Here is a 19661-nt window from a genome sequence, read left to right on the forward strand (position 1 = left end):
GTAAATACGCATAATAAGGAAATATTCAATAAACCTAAACATATGAACATATTATATTTTCCTGATATATTTTAAATATCTCAGGAAGTAAAATATGCTATTAAAGTAATTGAATTATGATATGCTTAGATTCCAATTAATAAAATAAAAAAATTAAATAAAATTCGTTTTAGGATTCGAAACGTATAGGCTCGTATTCGGATTGTGCTTAACCCCTTCCCGCTTACGATCTAAGCCACCACAAAAGTGGAACGTGGCCGCTTAGCCACCGTTTTATTATTATCATTTGTTTAATAAGTATATTGCTTACGCAACGCACATACATAAGTTAGAAAACTAGCTTATTAAATGTTTATTTTATTATGAATTCTGGGGTTTTTACCGGTAATACAGATTTTTAATTCAGAAGGCTTTTCATAATTATAAAGTTGTCATATCATAGAAATTGAAAACATAAATCTAAATAGGTATGCGCAACGATTTTTCATATAGGAATATTCGTTGTGTCTATTTATAGCATTTCGCATATTGTGTGGTGTATTTTTCTTTTTCGAAGTTATACTTTTCGATGTTCCCTCTTGTGGAATTACAAATTAGTACTCAAAAAGTTTTCATTTAACATTTGCTCCTTCTCTACTCATCAACATTCTCTGGCACTACTAACAGTAGGAAAGTACGGTAAGTGGGTGTGGTGATGTGGATATAAGTAGATGTGGTGTGGCAGTGGTTAGCCAAACGGTATAAACTAAGGTGTAAAAGCAAAAATCATGCTACGCGTCATGTGGACGCACTCATCAGAGTATCTTGTTCTGTTTAAAGCAACGGTTTTGCGACAACAATTGGGTCCTTGCAGGGGGTAAGGTACTGGAATGTAGAGAGTATAAGAATGCATACGTTAGCAGCAGGTCCCATAAGTGTCGCGTGAAGTATAGTGGTACCAACCTTCGTAAACAAGGAAATATTTCGGTTAAAGGGGAGGATTTAAGGATTACTGCGTAAAAGAGGGAATACTATAGTTGTTAATCGCTACTAAAGTTCCAACGGACTACATTTAAGTGTAACGTGTGGATTGAACTGAATACCAATCTAACAAATGTGAGCGTATTGGTGACTCCAAATTTAATGATCCACTTAATTTGAAATTATATTGTCAATAGATTAACAAATGAATTAATTATTTCACGATTTAACAAAAATGTTTACGCTTTCCCATTTCATAAGAATGTCTTTGTTTTTGTAACATTTGTTACATCCTAAACCGAAAAAAGTAACGGTAACTTGGCGTAAACTCTACTCTATCATTCTTGATATTATTGTATGTATGGCAATAGCATTTAAGCATTGAAAGCTCTTATACTACTCATTAAAAGCGCTTAACAACGAGCTTTGGAAGTTTACTCATGTTTATTTGTTAAGACATATATTTAAGTGTTATAAACGAATGCTTTCCACAAAAATTTGTTCACGATAATGGTACTAATGGTATATGTGCAGTGGTTCTTAGCTTATTTGATACAGCTTTACTATGTAATATGAAATATATAATTTACTAATTTGAATTCTACCACCCAATACGTAACTGATCGGATTTTCTCTGAGGAGAATGTTAGTAAGGATTATGTCTGCTAGAATACAGAAATGGTCAGACTGCAGACGAGTCAAAATTTAATATACATTTAGATCGGATAGTATGTCCCACGCCTTTCGAAATATAAATACTGAAATAAACAAAATGGATATTGAAACGACTGCTAAATGTGGAGCTCGCGTGAAAGATCAAAAATAAGAATATTTCTCAACATACCCTAAAGCAAATGTTTATCACTCCAAAGATTGAAAATGGAAAAGCACAATAATAATTTATTTTTAGTTTAAAAACTAACTAACATAAACTTTTTTTTTTATATCAATGTTGTCAAATATTTTGTAAATAAAATAAGTCCGGCTCTTTCTTTCAACTAAACAGACAATCAATTAAATGTACATATAAAATTATTACGTAACTTTCCGCGTTTATTGACAGTGAAGGTTTAAATATTATCACACTTACTTACTGTATCAAAAAAGCTATGAACTACTGTACATAAGTAAATAAATAAGAAGAGTAAATTTTAACATATTAGATGAAAACAACAGTTGGCGATAAATAAATTATATTTTATTTATGTTATTAAAGGTGTTGTTGATCGTATTTGAAAAATGGGATTATTAATTCTAATGTGTTTCACCAAAGAATAAAATAAGTCGTTTTCATAACAAACATATGGTTTAAGTTTATGTGGAACAGTTGGAATTAATCGATTTTGAACACTTTTGGTCCTTGTATGTCATCAACAGAAAATAGTAATAACGCAACTAAGACGGTTTTGCTCCAAAAGCAAATGTCGTTTGTTGGCAGTCATACACCGAAAACTGAAGACACTGATGCTCTTGAAGGCACAAACAATTGTAGTACTACCAAATATAAGGTATGTAGAAAATCCAAAACCAAAAATGCATGTTTCAATATTTATAGGAAGTTATGGAAATTGATAAAAATAACAAGTAGTAGTGCTATTGCTGTAACCGAACTTATTATTTTTTCGCAAAGAAAAAAATCGGGACATAACCTCAGATGTTGATAAATTTTATATTTTAAACACAATCGCTATTTTAGATATACTAGAAGTAGAACAGAGTCCGGATTAATTGCTTTAACGTTAGACATAAATATTACATAGACCGCTGTTCTATTTAGTATATGTGACGGGGGTATATCATGAATCTATCTCCGGTAATAGAATATTGTATATCCTAGATTGTACGTGCAGTTTATATATTTTCGCTTAAAAACCTTTTATGGGAATGGCAATGGTCTCATACCGTATATCATTTGACTTGCTTCAACACATTTCGTTTTAAATCCTTAATATAATATTTATGGTATGTATGTTAAAATCAGTGTAACTAACACAAAACATTAAACTTACTTGTACACTTTTACTCGATATGGACATCAATAAGCATTACAAATGAACAAAAACGACTATATTACGTATATGTCAAATAAACGGATGTTAAGTATATGGAGCCTAATCTAGATCTGGATCGCTTTCATTTACCATATATTTATAATAATTATATTTAACTAAATTTTGATAAACTAAACGTGTTCACTTAATTTCATTAAAATATTCCAAATGTCGACCGGTTAGAGTAAGCGGAAAAGCAGAAAATCTATATAATATGTACACTGCGACAATTTATAAAATATGTGCACTCAAAGTTTGAAGAGAGTCTGGTTTATTGCTAAAGCCCAGTGACTTCAAATAACTCCACAAGAAGTAGTCTTATGATGTTAAATCACAACTTCCAATGTCCCAATTTCTTGAAATTATCGAATCTCCAAACTTTTCTCGCAATAATGGTTGTTCATGAATAATTTGTGGATTTTCTTCGCACCAGAATCCACTGTTTTGTTTATTTACCGCACCATTCAGACGAGAAAATGCAAATTGAATTTTGTATGATGCTCGATTGGACGGCTAAAAGAGCTGAAAAATTCCTATCAGGGAGTTCACCATTTTCTGTAGTATTTGCTTTTATTTAACAGAAATGAGAATTTATAACAACGTTCTCTGACAAAATACGTATCTACCAACATAAAAAGAAAAATGAAATACTTTAAACAAGAAATACAAATGCCACTTCACATATGCATGATTATTTTTCGTCATATAAACGATTTTTATGATAAAAATTGATAAAATATGATTTTTTTTGCACAAATGCGGCATGATAAAATGCGAAAGATTATGCAAAAAAAAAATATATTTTACTTTTTTAATAATTTTCTAATTTCAATTGTTACATAATTAAAAATTTATGTGTGTACATATGTACATGATTATAAAGTTCATTTCCATTCTCTGGTATGTACACATTGAGAAATAGAATCTTTGATATTATCACTTCATCAATAAATACATGTGCGCGCACTGCTCTATATGTAAGTATGTATGTACAAATATGCGTATGACCTTGCACATTAATAATCTTTACACAAATCTTTATACATATAAGTGTACAAATGTAAGTATGTAAGCCAATAGGAAAAATACAAACTTTGTTATACAAAAACAACAATTGTCTCAAATAGAATGAGCAGCGTCAAATATCAATATGGCAGTTTTTAGTAAATCACACAACAACAACATTTTTATTCATGAATGCTGGCGCACATAGCTTTAATGCAATAAGCAAACGCCTTACACATCTCCCCAAACATGCTATTGCCTTCAAGCGTCTTTTCGCGACGATGGCAAAAGCTAGAAATCATAAATTGAACAACTTTCTGATGTTCCCACTAGAAGGGAAAAGTGATAACCGTGCAAGGCCACAAAACACAGAAAAAAGTGACAAAAGTGGCAACAAAGCTTTTGTCGATTTAAAATATTTTACAATTCTAAAATATTTTTTCGTGACTCGCAAAAATCTGCGTCAATATGTTCATATTTAAACATATGCACATATTTGCAAAGATTTGTTGGCAAAGCTGTTAGCAGAGAATGTTAATGAATAGAGAAGGCGCAAATGTTAAGAAGTACTAATTTAAGCTTTTCACAAGAGGGAACATCGAAAAATACAATTTCGATTATTTTGGAATACACCACGCAATGATCGAAACGGAGAAAATGCTATAAATAGACACAAAGAATGTTCTTAAATGAATTATGCGCATGCTGAATTACATTTGCATATTACCAAAAAATCGTAATTTTTGTTGTTTGAGGATTATTGGTTAAGGCCCCTGAATTTACAAAAAAAAAAATAATTAATAGATAAATTCTTCAACACATTTTTGTGTGTTGCATGTAAAATATTTAATATGCAAAGGATAACAATAAAACAGTGGCTAAGCGGCCGCGATTCCGCTTTTGCGGTGGCTCAGGTCGTAAGCGTGAAGGAGTTAATCCATTCCGAGTACAAACGCTTATGTTCGAATCCTGTCAATCATAAATCTTAATTCTTATTCTTATTTTGATTTTATTTTATTATTTGAGATTTTAACTGATCTCAATTCAGTTGCTTTAATAGCATATTTACTTCCTGTGATAATTAAAATACTTAAGAAAATATGTTCATATGTTTGGGTTTATTGCATATTCCCTTATTTATGAGTATTTATACAAATGTGAAAATCACACATACATTCATAAGTACACGTACGCCGATGCTTGCTTCTTCTTGCCCCTCAGAAACAATGACTTTTGTAAGCCAGCACAGCTAGAACGAAACAAGTTGAACGATCGCAAGCAAGGAGGGGTCAGGGGCGCACTGCCACATAATTCTTTCAGATATTTTTTTATTAATTTAATTTAAATATTTTAAAGTAACGGCGAGTTCGTGCGGACAAGGGGCGGAGCAAAAAATTGAGTTCTGACAATACGTTGAAGAAAACCAAATGACAACTTTGCCGACAAACATACATACATACGAGCTCGCATACATATTAACACCAAATTTTGCGTATCGTCGAGGAGTTGACAAAATTTGTTTGAATAGACAGTTTGCGACAATGTCGGTTGTCTATGTTGTCTCGCTTGTCCTTTTTGAAGTGGTTTGCTTTTGAAAGTTGACTTATGCTCTTTTGAAATACTACGACTACCGATTGGGGTGCATTTTCATAGCGTCGTTTTTAGATAAAATGGGCTGAATCGAAAAACTATGAAATAATGATAATAAGTAAAGTTTAAATAAAAATGAATGAAGTTAAATTAGAATGGCTTCAGTAAAATTGAAGAGTCAACCAAATTTTCAATTTTACAATTTGTATCACTGAAAATCCTACCATCCCCCTCGCATTTGTATGTTGCCCACAAGCTGCTTCCTCACAACTTTTGCTAAAAATCAGAAATTTAAGAATTTCTCTGATGTTCCCTTTTGAAAGGAGAATTGGCAACATGACATATTAGCGAGTTTAAATAATATTTTAATTTATTTCATATTGTGCACTATATGTGACATTATATTATTATACTCTCGCAACATGTTGCTACAGAGTATAATAGTTTTGTTCACCTAACGGTTGCTGGTATCACCTGAAACTAATTGAGTTAGATATAGGGTTATATATGTATACAATATATAAATGATCATGATGCAGAGACGTGTTGAAATGCGGGTCTGTCCGTCCGTCCATCCGCCTGTGCAAGCTGTGTAACTTAAGTAAAAATTGAGACATCTTTATGAAACTTGGTACACATGTTTCTTGATACCGTAAGATGATTGGTATTGCAGATGGGAGTAATCGGACCACTGCCACGCCCACAAAACGCCATTAATCAAAAACAAATAAATTGTCATAACTAAGCTCCCCAATAAGATATAAGGGTATTTGGCACACAGGATCGCATTAGAAAGGGGCATCTGCGGATAAATTTTATTTAAAAAGTGGGCGTGGTTCCGCCCCTAATAGGTTTAATGTGCATATCTCCTAAACTGCTAAAGCTATAATAACAAAATTCACCGAGAACAAATGTTTTTGCACCCCTATCTACGGTGTGAAAATGGGTGAACCCACTCCCCATATAACGGTATTGTTAAAAACTACTAAAAGCGGGATAAATCAATGCACTAAACACGCCAGAGTCATTAAATTTTAACACAGGGATCGTATGAGCTGATTTTATAGGAGCCGCATGGCACCGCCCACATTTAGGTGAAAACCAATATCTTATTATCAAACTCGGTACATAATATTCTTCACATATAATATATCTATGCTATAATGCAAAAATGAGCGGAATCGGATTACAACCACGCCTATTTCCCATATAACACCATTTTAAATTCCATCTGATTTTTTCACTTTCCACTAAGTAAATCAATAAGGATTGTATCACTTTGCGTGAATAATGCATTTGAAGTCTGCCACCTTGTGACCAAAAATTGTCTAAATCGAACAAAAACTATTCAAGTCCCTAGATACTGAATTTGTTGACCCTAGTGCCTAAAGCTGACTTTTTACCGAAAATAGCGGTCAACATAGAACAAGGCGGCAAGATCCACAAAGAAATCTAAAACGAGTATACCATTTGACTTTACGAGAGTATAAAAAGTTCAGTTACATCCGAACTTAGCCCTTCCTTACTTGTAAAATTTATATAACATTGCCATTCATATGAAATCTTTAACTACATCTATATATATTTTAAGCACAGTCCATATAGTACTTTTATATGTTTACTAATTATCATTGTTTCATAGTTTCTCGATTCATCCCATTTTATCTAAAAACAACGCTATGAAAATGCACCGCAATCGGTAGTCGTAGTATTTCAAAAGAGCATAAGTCAATTTTCAAGTGGCAGTGCGCCCCTGACCCCTCCTTGCCTGCGATCGTTCAACTTGCTTCTCACAAAAAGCAAAAAGTGTAGACAAAAGTCATTGTTTGTGCGAGGCAAATTAATCTTTGTTTATATTCATTAAACCTAAACATATGAACATATTTTCCTGAAATATTTTAACTATCCCAGGAAGTAAATATGCTATTAAAGTAATTGTATTAGATATGTTAAGATTCCAATTAATAAAATAAAAAAATTTAATAAAATTTAATTTACACGAGTTTTAGGATTCGAACGTATGTATATGCTCGGATTCGGATTGAGCTTAACTCCTTCACGTTTACGACCTCGGCCACCTCAAAAATGGAAACGCGGCCGCTTAGCCTATTAAATGTTTATTTCATTTTGCGGTTTTTACCAGTTATCCTCATTTTTAATTCAAAATGCTTTTCATTATTCCAAATTTTGCCATATCATAGAATTGAAAACACAAATCTAAATCAGCATGCGCATAATTCATTTAAGAACATTCTTTGTGTCTATTTATAGCATATCGCACATTGTGTGCTGTATTTTTCTTTTTCGATGTTCCCTCATCTGAAATTACAAATCAGTACTCAAAAAGATACAATTTAACATTTGCGCCTTCTCTATTCATTAACATTCTCCGTCACTGGTTTCTTTTTTTTATATATTATATATGTATATACATATATATATCACTTTTTAAACGATTGGGTTCAGTTCTTTGAGTTTTCAGAAAAAGGCTAACTTTTTGAAAAAGTTCTTTTAAGCTTTTACTTTTCTGCGCCTTCGCTATATTACAATTAGCTGAATTTGCGTTTATTGTTAAGTTGCGGTATTGCTTGCTGCTGCCTTGGAGAATTTGTGTTTAGCTTCCAATGGCGATATTTATAATGAAATTCGATGCCACCGTTGGGTATATACTAGCTGACCCGGCAAACATTGATCTGCCATATACATACGTTATTTTTTTAAAAGTATTTGTGTGTTAGGGATGTAAATATAATTGAAAAAGGAATGAAGAGTTGTAGACGATTAAAGTTTACTTTATTTATGTTAATAAGTTTACTTTATTTATGTTAATAAATTATTCTTAATTAAAAATAAACAAAGATTAATTTCCCAACGAAATCGAGTAAACAATATTTTTGGTCATTCCGTACTTAGCTAATAGAAACAAACTGGAGGGTTTGCCCACTCGAGAACATGTCACAAAGATTTGTCCGTGGGAAAAACATATTGTATCCAAATCTTAGCCACAAACAGACAACGTTTGGACTTGTGAATTATTGATCATCATTGCGAATCTATATCTAAAGTTAAGTGCGAATATTTTGTGAATTAATGAATGTGCAAAAATTCGTCCGTAATTTTATGCATCCAATATCTAACAGTTGTTATAAGAAGTTTCGGCAGATGAATCTTGAAGCATATGAACGCGCATGTTTACTGTCATATGTAATTTTTCAATATTACGCCATAGTCGCCATGATTTTAAGCTAGCATTGATTTCATTTGCATACGTTGAACGTGGAATAACGGGAAGCATCTGTCTGAAATCACCTGAAAGAAGTAAAGAGTTCCACCAAATGGTTTGTCGTTGTTTTTTATATCTTTCAAAATTCTATCCAATGCCTCAAACGAAAGTTTGTGTGCCCTAGTGCATTCATCACAAATGATAATTTTACACTCTGGCACGATTGTTTTTTTTTATTTCACACTGCATATTTGTTATTTTATTTTAAATGTCTAATAGTAGCTTAAATGCTGAATGAGCTTGTCCACCTACATCTTGCTGATGACAATGCTATGATTCTCTATAACAATCAATGCTTCATTGTACATTGCGTCACTGAATAATATCATTAGATTGTTGCACCTTGTAGGTTGTCGATATAATCGGTCCTATTCCCGTCGCGTTTTCGTTTTAAAACAATTGACCAAAAAACACTTTGGAATTTAACGTGTCACCCTTTTGCGGCCATTAGCGCCTAAACAGGGTGAGCTAAGATGGCGCCAACTATTTGATTCATGTAGCCGCACAGGTGCACGTTAATTAGAGACATCAATCTAAGATATAGGTTGAACAGGTGAGTGAACTCGCTTTGTCATTCATTTCACGATATGGTGCTGGCATTCCTAACCTGATTAATAAATTACCGCACATGAGGTAACACATATCATCTATCAGGAGTAAAGCACGATTATGTATCTCCTCATTAATCTCAAAATCGTGATTTCTGGAACTGACACGAATTTGATGTAAAATATCTTCTGACATATTATCCTTGTATTTGTGCCACAGGTTACATGGGTTTGATGGAAAACATGTCGAAATTATGATAGCGAATAATGTGCGTATCTGACTTGGAGATGCAGAGATAATGGCTTCAGTGATTGTCGTATCCCAATGATTATCGTTTTCTAATAAAAACCAGACAGTATTAACTGGGTTATAAATACTTTTTTCTATGAGAGAGTAGAGTTCAGAATTAGCAAATATACTACATAGGTACCAATAGATAAAGTAAGTTATTCTTTAACTACATTCTATATAAGTACAAAAATAAATACCTTAAATGTCGGATTAAATCCTCGTTCTTCGATAATATCTGCCCCAAATGACGTCATCTGGAAACAACCATTGTATTTTTAAGTATTTGCAAGAAAGTGGCGTGATTCTTGTGTTTCGCCACAAAGCAATGAATACAATGGCTCAGGTGGCGGAGTCAAGAATGGCAATTTCACTTTACCATTAAGGCAGCATAATTCAGGCGTTTCTCCGAAAAACTTTAATGCACCACAATACTCGCAAACTACGTCCATTTGCCCAATGCAAACGCTAGGATGCAAGCTGTAATCATTGCTGCAATCGTATTGAAACGCTCCTCGATTCAAATCAGCACTTGATAAATATCTTGTTCTGCGTCGCAAATTATCTATTTGTTGACCTCTGTTGTTCGCTCGACGATTCTGCATTGCCAACCGAGCTGTTTCACGGGCTGCTTCACTTTGCTCTCGTGATTGAGAAGCACGAAGTCGAGCCATACTATCGCGGCGCTGTTCACGTGCATTTTCTTGTTCTTCTTCAGTCCTTTCATTTGCAGTATTTCGTATTCTTCTTGCATCACGGCTTTGTCGGGAAAGATTCGATCGTCTTGGTCGCGGCATTATTAACTAAACTTCACTTCACTCAAACTCAAACTCAAATTTTCAACCATACCGAGTTTTATAGTTCACTTCACTGTTTATACGAATGGGCAATGGCACTATCATTATAATTGCTAATTATTTATTTAATAGAAATAGTTTTATTATTGATTTCTTACAAATATCAAATTGCCATCCATACGTCATTACATAGCTGTCATTTGCGTTTTGTTATTCCAAGTCTGATTCCTTTTTGTTATACCACGTTTTATAGTGACTGACGTTTCATGTCAAGTTACACGGGAATGCTGTCGATGGGGATAAAAAGTATCCTATGTCCTTCTCCTGGCTAAACTACCTCCCTGCCAATTTTCAGCTAAATCGGTTCAGCCGTTCTTGAGTTATAAGTGGAGTAACTAACACGACTTTCTTTAATATATATAGATGTATGTACATATGTATGTTACATACATACTGTTCTCAATATGCTATTGCAATATCATATTATATTAAAATGTATAGAAACTATACACGTTGGTATGATACATATTAAAAAATACTTCTTTTTGGCTTGGGAGTGGTGGAGTCATCTGATAACGCAACTTGCGTCGATACATATTAAAAAAATACTTCTTTTTGGCTTGGGAGTGGAGTCATCTGATGACGCAACTTGCGCTCAGTATGGCCTTCGTCTGGATGTTATTATATGTCTAAGAAAGCTACGAGGGTGTATTCTTTTAACTCCAGAGGCGTTTGAATCTCTGCTACCATCGAGCTTAACGCCGTTTCTGTGGATTTTCCCTTAGAATACGCATACTCCGGAGCTGCCATTGTTCCTCGGTTTAGTTTGCTCCTTATGTGTTTTTCTACCTCTCCAACGTTTTTAAAAGAAATGAGGAAAGACAAATTGGTCTTAAGTCCTTTAGAATAGTGTGTGAGCTTCTGCCCGCCTGTGGTATATATATCACCTTGACTTTCCCCCATACCGAGGGAATATAGTTTGATTGCAGTGCCCCTTTAAGCAGTTGTTAACCAGTTTATTATGTAGCTCTTCTCCTTCTGGTCCCGGCGATTTATCCTATCGCCCAATAAACATTACTATTTAACACTATGTCTACAGGAGGGGACTCTACTACCATTTTACTTCCCAGTGTATGCGCCATTGTGTGGTTCTCCATTAGCAGGCCTAGAGACTCTTCACTGATACCGTCCAGCTGTGGTCTGACTTCTGAAGGTATCCAATGTTATGTATGGACTGTGTCATTATATTTCTAAGTCGAGACCCTTCTGCTGTATTCTTGATGTCATTACAAAAAGATTTCCACGAACTTTTTTTGCCTTCCTTACCTCATTTTTAAATGACCTTAAGAGGTTATAATTGTTATCCCACTCTATTCTTTGGGATAATTTGGCTAAATTGAATTGCTTTATGCAATCTTTCTGTATGTTCTTAAGTAAGGGAGACCAAAAGGGGGGCCTAATTTTTCCCCTGCTTCGTGTTATTGGACAAGCCACCTCTAGTGCTTGTCGACGGGAACCCGTAAACTGTTTAACGAGGATGTCTAGGATCTCTTTGTTCTCTGTTTGAAATGGTGGAATCATAGAAATACGCTTTTTTAGCTCCTGCAAGGGAATCTGTCAATTATTTTTCCTATGATTTCTGAGGTTTTCTACTCTATCTACACTCTCTTTAATTATACACTCAGAGTAGCGGTGATCTAAGAAGGAGTGTTCCTCCAGTACTCTCCAATATGTCATTTTATCTACCAGTTCTGCCGACACAAGTGTTATGTCTAATACTTCCTGTCGGTTTCTAGTTATAAATGTTGGCATCTTGCCTCTGTTGCATAACAAAAGCTTATTTCCCAGTAAATAATTAAAGAGCACCCCTTTCGTTTATGTCCGTGCTGCTCCATAGTGTGTGGTGTGAGATGGAGTCGCATCCAAGTAAAATCCAGCACTTGGATGCTTCGCTGTCTCATACCAACTCCTTAATCAGCTGCGAAGGTACTACTTCTTCGTCATACGACATGTATCATGACACCAGCCGGTATTTATTTCCGCCCGTCTCCCAGCTTAGTGCTGTTGTGTCTTTATTATTTGCGTCGAGCAATGTCTCCAACTCTTTGTCTTGAAATTTTTTCGGCTGTCCGGGTCGTTCTCCGTCGTCTAAGTCGAAGTTGCCATTTTTAAACCGTGCAAACCACTTTTGGCACGTTTGGCTAAAGCATGGTCACCATAAACGTCCAGTAAAATACGATGGCATACGGTAGAACTTTGCTTCATGTTAAAGTAATGAGGAAGAACTCCCCGCAAAAACACTTTATCTGGTACAAATTTCGACACTTTCAAATGAATGAAACAAATTGTTGTTCACGCTATAACAAATGACATCTACTGAAAACGACGCGAAATGACAGTACCTTTGAAATGAATATAGCCACAGATGAACACGACTGTGCAATAAGAAGATATTAAACTTTTTATTAGCCAAGATACATGTCCTAGCCTTACCTACGCCGCTTACATGTATAAATATATAGTATATATAGTATATCCCGGTGTCCGCCCTCCATTAGCCCTTGGCTTCTGAATGAGGATAAATTAGGCCGTTCTTCTGCCATGCGGTTAACTAGGGCTAGAGAAGCTTGTTTGCTATGGTGGAGATTAATTTGGAGAAGACGCATTATTTATTGGCTTCTTGAGGGTCGCTCAAAAGCTCAATCTCATTGTATAGCTTAGAGAGTCTGTCTGCAAGCTCAGACCCTAAACTACACTCACCTCTTTCAGTGTTCTCCACGTCACTCGAGGACTCCATTGGTTCTTTCTCGACTTTAGATTCCGATTCTGATGCCAAGTTTCCTCTGCCGAATCCGTAGTTGATCTCTTCGCCACTTTTCGCCAGCGGTTCTACGGATTCTATTGTTTATTACTTAGCAGTCCCTCAACGCCACATTCGTCAGTGCGGCTTGCACCCATTTCCATTGGGCTCTGGGGAGTTTTCCTTTGGGATCTCCCTCATCCAACACCCCAATGATAAAGCGGGCGTCACGCCCTTAGACTTCGGTCTCTTGGCTGACAGCTTAGTCTCTTCAGCTGTCCTTTGTCTCTTAGCTGCCACTGCTGGCGTTTCCAGCTTAAAGTTAGGTTAGAAAGCTCACGCGCAATCAATGGATTCTGGGAGATCTTTTGAAAGCTTCTCATTGGTTGGCGGTTCCACCTTTCTCAACATGTATGCAGCGCGTCGCATCTCTGTATATTTTGCCTTCGCTGGGGTATTTATTTTAAAAATAAGCCATTGGCTGACGCACTACTAGTAGCTTCTCTATTCATTAACATTCTCTGGTACTGCAAACTTAAGAAAATTTAAAAAATATTAGAAAATTGTTGCATAATTTTGAGGGTAAAATAAAAAGACTCAGTAAAGAAAATAATGGCAGTAGAAAGTGACATTGATAAAACAGCTTTTGTTACTCCGGCCGGACTATATGAATACCTTCGAATGCCTTTCGGGTTGAAAAATGCCCCAGCTACGTTTCAAAGATTGACATATTGAGAGAATACATAAATTAAATATGTGTCGTATATTTAGACGACATATTAATTTTTTCAACTTTATTAGATGAGCATATAAGCTCATTGAGAAAAATATTTTTGAAATTACAATAAAACAAATTAAAAATATAGGCAGATAAATGTGTTGGGACACATATTAACAAAAGTAAAAGTGTAGCAACTTAAAAATTACCAATACCAAAAACTGAGAAACAATTAAAAGGTTTTTTAAGAGCAACAGGATATTACAGAAAATTCAGGAAAGATTATTCAAAAATAGCTTATCCCATGATAATATTAGGTAAAGTAAAAAGTTCCTTCGATTTTTATCTAAGAGATGACGTTATTGTCCATAGTACTAGTGTTACGTGTCGCATCATGCCATACTATACGGCGCTGAAAACGTGTTTATTCGCGCTTGTCTTTGACAGTTTTTCTATTGATTGACTCAGTACGTTCTGATGGACACCAGCAAAGAGAAAATTCGCTATATTTTACAACTTTTCTTCGATCAAGGCGAAAAAGCAGCCAAGCGGCTGAAAAAATTAATTTAGTTTATAAGCCTGATACTGTAAACGAACGTGTAGCACAAAAGTGGTTTGCTAAGTTCCGTTCCGGTAATTTAGATGTCAAAGATACACCACGCGTCGGGAGGCCTGTCGTCGAAAATTGCGATAAAATCATGGAAATAGTGGAAACAGACCGTCACGTGAGCACTTACTTAGTTGCTGCGGAACTAAAGATAAGCCAGAAAACCGTTTGGAGCCATTTGCATAACCTTGGATTCAAAAAGAAACTTGATGGTTGGGTGCCACACGAACTAACGCAAAAAAACATGATGGACGGAATTTCCATCTGCGAATTACTGCTGATTCGCAACAAAATCGACCCGTTTAACCTGGCCCAGATGGTGGCCAAGACCGGATTGACGGCCAGGAAGGTTTTGCTGTGTGTTTGGTGGGATTGGCAAGGAATCATCTACTACGAGCTGCTCCCCTATGGTCAAATGCTCAATTCGGCCTTCTACTGCTAACAACTGGACCGCTTGAAGGCAGCGCTCATCCAGGAGAGGCCATCTTTGATCAACAGAGGCCGAATTGTGTTCCATCAGGACAACGCCAGGCCACACACGTCTTTGGTGACGCGCCAGAAGCTGCGGGAGTTCGGATGGGAGGTCCTAATGCACGCACCTTATAGTCCGGACCTGGCACCAAGTGATTACCATCTTTTCCTATTCATGGCGAAGGCGCTTAGTGGTGAGAAGTTGGCTTCAAGAGAGGCCTGTGAAAATTGGCCCTCCGAGTTTTTTGCCTGCCAATAGGGATGCAACCTTCTACGAGAGGGGTATAATGAAGTTGGCATCTCGTTGGCAATAAGTTTACAAACAAAACGGCGCATATTTGATTAAATCGGACAAATGTACACAAAGTTATCATCTTTTATAAAATCAATAAAAAAACCGAACGAACCTTTTACCTTACCTAATATATTTGAAGAAAAGGCAATAAAATAAATGCCAAAGACCCACTATATATTGAAAGCTTTGAGAACTTAAGAGCACTAATTTTATCTCAGCCAGTTCTCAAATTCGCAAAGTATGATAAAGAATTCAGTATCACAACTGATGTTAGTGACTATGTCATTGGAGCAGTAATTTCGCAGCAAGGTCAACCAGTGTTTTACAATTAAAGAAAACTAAATAATCACGAGCAAAATACCCGACTACGGACAAAGAGTTTTAAGCTGTAATTTTTTCAATCACATATTTCCGACTATATATATGTATATGGCAGTAAAGTTAAAATAATAACAGGTCATTGTCCAAACAAATATCTAGTTAATACTTGTAAATACAAAGGAAAGAAATTTTCTCATCAGAGGTGGTTACTGAAATTGCAGAAATACAACTTTGAAATAGAATACGTAAATGGAAAAAATAATGTTGTAGCTGATTTTTTGAGTCGAATTGAGAACTCACCAATAATAAAAAGAAGGTAACGACAATAAATCAAACCTGGAATTGTCAGAAATAATTCATTCAACAGATGAAGAACTGCTTGAGCACATATTGACACAGAGCCCAAATATGCAAAGTCTGCATGGAAGAAAAATAATTGAAATAAACCCAATGGATGAAGTAGAAGAGAACAAGGAAACATTAAAAAAATGTATAAAAGGAAGCGGAATAGTGGGAATATTTTCAGAAGTGTCTAAAGCAGATTATCATAAGATACAGAAATTATTGATTGAAATGTTTGCTCAAGATAGAAGTTTAAAATTTGTAAAATATACAAAAAGAGCCTCAGAAATAGAAGAAGCAGAGGAATTACATAAACAAAAATCACTGTACCATACAAAGAAATCTATGCATAGTGGCATAAATGAAACCCTCTATTCATTAACATTCTCTGGTGAGGTGAACTCTCCTATAGAAATTTTACAAATGTTCGCTGTCGAACCTGCACCTTCTCGTTCTTCTACGTTCTCTGGTGTAACATCTAAAACTAATAGAGAGATATATAAAGTTATGTTTGTACAAGTATGTATGTATAAACTTTATTTCCGTTAGCCGTTAGCGTATGTCATCTCATGTCCTCAATAGTCGAAATAGTACCATAAGTTTTTAAATCCCTAGATACCGAATACGTGGAACCAGTGTCCATGGCTGACACATCACCCAAAATATCGGTCAACCTGAGAGGTATCTTAATGAAACTCAGAGAGTATATTTTTCTCAAAATAATATGTCGCGATGCCAAATATGGATAATATCGCTTCAATATAGCTTATAGAAATATTTACGAAATTTTGGTTGCCTTAATTTCGTATATATCGGTCAATAAGTAAAATGTCTTAGTAAAATTAACTAAACATATAATCTTGAATATACTACAGTTTAATTTCTAAATTGTGTGAAATAGGTTCGCGAACTAAGTCAGTTCCCAAACACTAAATACAATAATTTTCGTTATTCAATCAAACTTTAGTTCGGATATCATCAGTGTGTCTTCATATAACTGCTTGAAAAGATTATTATTTATTATTTATTTATTAGGAGCAATATACAAAGTAGTATTAAACCTAATATAAAAATATAAGAGTACGAGCTGTTAAAGCCATCAACTCTGAAAAAAATCTAATATTGCAAGCTAAATATTCAGTTATATATTATTTTGTAGGTTACAATCGGTAATAAAGTTATAAATATTCATTATATTTACAAACGAAGGAATTATTAAGATTTCTTGATAATTTGGAAAAAAGTTGTGCTTTTGCCTAATACTCGTTAAAGCCGAGCATTTTGAAGATGTGGTGAAGAGATAACGCAGTTGTGCAGAAAGGGCATGATGGTTTTACTTTGCCAGTAAGGAGGTGCTGATATGTGAGTTGTGTGTGGCTCATCCTTAGGCGGGTGAAGATGATAGCTTGTAGTCGAGATATTTCCTTAGGATATATATAGGGTTGGAGGTTGAGTACCGATGGTCGAAGTGTTTCCATTCCGTGTGTGTCATATTACAGAAGTCGTTTCTGTCATGTGGCTCATTTAGAAATGTTGGTGCTGATTCAAAACTCCGAGCTGCGTGGTCTGCATATTCATTTCCCATAATACCAACATGACCTGGTACCCAAAGTAGTGCGACTTTATTGCTGTATTTAATGCTCAGGTCACGAATATTCGAAATAAGTGTAGCAGTGTTGCGGATATTACAAACAGCAGATAAGCAAAAAAGCTGTCCGAGCAAATAACAAACTTTCCTTTGTTATGTATCGCATATTCTAGTGCCTTTGGAACTGCAAAAGCCTCAGCTGTAAATACCGCCGAGTAACACGGAAGAATCCCGCCTGTTATAAATTTTCCGTTTGTTTTGGTAAGAGCAAAAGCTGTATTTGTCGCTTTGGATCCGTCTGTATAAATTGCAGTCCAATTGTTTTCTTCATGGGTTTTCATTAACTATAAAAAATGTTTCTGAAATACTACATTACTGGTGTTGGTCTTTTTAAAAGTATGAAGAGTCATGTTGATATTTTCTTTTTTTAACAACCACTCCGGCTGTTTGTTGTCTTCTTTGGACTTTTGGGGAGGATGGATGTTTTAGTCTTTTCCGTATTTGATACAGTGGCGTAAAGTGGATTTTAGCCTGAAGTTCCGTTTATGTTGTGACGCATAAATTACCGTTTTATGTAAGTTGGCATTTGGAGAGTATATCAGTTTTGGAATTAGTTGCATCGTTGTTTCGTATACCCTTTCCTTTATTGTTGGTAACAGCTTCAGGTTCGAATTTGCATACCATCCAAAAATGGTAAACCGTAGTCGATATTAGCGAGTATTACGGCTTCATTAGGGAGTTGGGATGAATAAAAGATCGTTTACTAGTTTATTTAATATTTAATTATGTGTAATCTTTTTGTTAACTTATTTCTTAGGATAAGATATTGATACCGAAAATTAAACCTTCTATCAAAATCCTAAAATTTTTAAATTGTCCTGATTCTATTACAATATTTTCAAAAATTAATTGTGGATATTTATATTTTGTCTTTTTGCAAATATGTAGTAGCTTACATTTTGGAATGGAAGTTGTTGCACCAGAGTTCATGCACTATTTCTTAAACTCAGTTAGTATTTTCTTCAAAATATTGTTAGCAGTGTGCGGATTTTTTATATTACAATAAATAATAGCATCGTCTGCGTACATTGTGAATTTAATGCCTTTAGTATTAAGGCATATTTCAGTTAGCTTATCAAAAGCGATAATAAATAGCACCACCGATAGCGGTGAGCCCTGCGGTATACCATTTTTAAGGGGATGCAAAATAAATAAAACATTGTTTATGCGAACCAGAAATTTTCTTAAGGTCATGAAAGCTTTTATTATTCTAAAAACTTTTGGACCAGTCTTCCAAGCTGCTAATTGGCTTAGCACTGCATGGATTCCTACGCGATCAAAAGCTTTCTCAAAATCAGTGACCAGGATAGTGGCATGATTTTTAGTGGAGAGAGCGTCAGATACATAGAGTCGGAGTTGAATTTAGTATGTTTTAAAGCGGACTCTAATTCGCAGAAAGTAATTTCGCACTCTAAACTTCTTGCTGATGCGGAGAGATTCGTTGCTGTATAGGTGGCAGATAACCAATGTTGTTTTTCTGCGATGTATTCTGCAGAGAAACAACTATCTTGCGAATATGTAGACCAAAGATTAGCGAAAGTTGCCGCGATGTGTGCGGAGAAAACTTTGGTCTACATATTCGCAAGATAGTTGTTTCTCTGCAGAATACATCGCAGAAAAACAACATTGGTTATCTGCCACCTATACAGCAACGAATCTCTCCGCATCAGCAAGAAGTTTAGAGTGCGAAATTACTTTCTGCGAATTAGAGTCCGCTTTAAAACATACTAAATTCAACTCCGACTCTATGTATCTGACGCTCTCTCCACTAAAAATCATGCCACTATCCTGGTCACTGATTTTGAGAAAGCTTTTGATCGCGTAGGAATCCATGCAGTGCTAAGCCAATTAGCAGCTTGGAAGACTGGTCCAAAAGTTTTTAGAATAATAAAAGCTTTCATGACCTTAAGAAAATTTCTGGTTCGCATAAACAATG

At 35.1% G+C, this 19661-nt stretch overlaps 1 protein-coding gene across 4 annotated transcripts in view; it reads left to right on the plus strand.

Annotated features, from left to right (window-relative positions):
* Positions 1–2097: 2097 nt before the first annotated feature.
* The window catches only part of Nepl16 (Neprilysin-like 16), a 1095435-nt gene continuing 1077871 nt past the window's right edge, over positions 2098–19661 (plus strand). For 2 of the 4 annotated variants that reach the window (XM_070113033.1, XM_070113031.1), the window contains exon 1: positions 2098–2468. In XM_070113033.1, coding sequence (XP_069969134.1) covers positions 2325–2468 — 144 coding nt within the window. In that variant the 5' untranslated portion in view covers positions 2098–2324. The remainder of the gene's footprint in view (positions 2469–19661) is intronic. The other 2 variants (XM_070113030.1, XM_070113032.1) reach the window with 1 other exon arrangement.

The sequence above is a fragment of the Bactrocera oleae genome, chromosome 2 (genome assembly GCF_042242935.1).
Source record: "Bactrocera oleae isolate idBacOlea1 chromosome 2, idBacOlea1, whole genome shotgun sequence".
In the NCBI taxonomy this organism is placed as follows: Eukaryota; Metazoa; Arthropoda; class Insecta; order Diptera; family Tephritidae; genus Bactrocera; species Bactrocera oleae.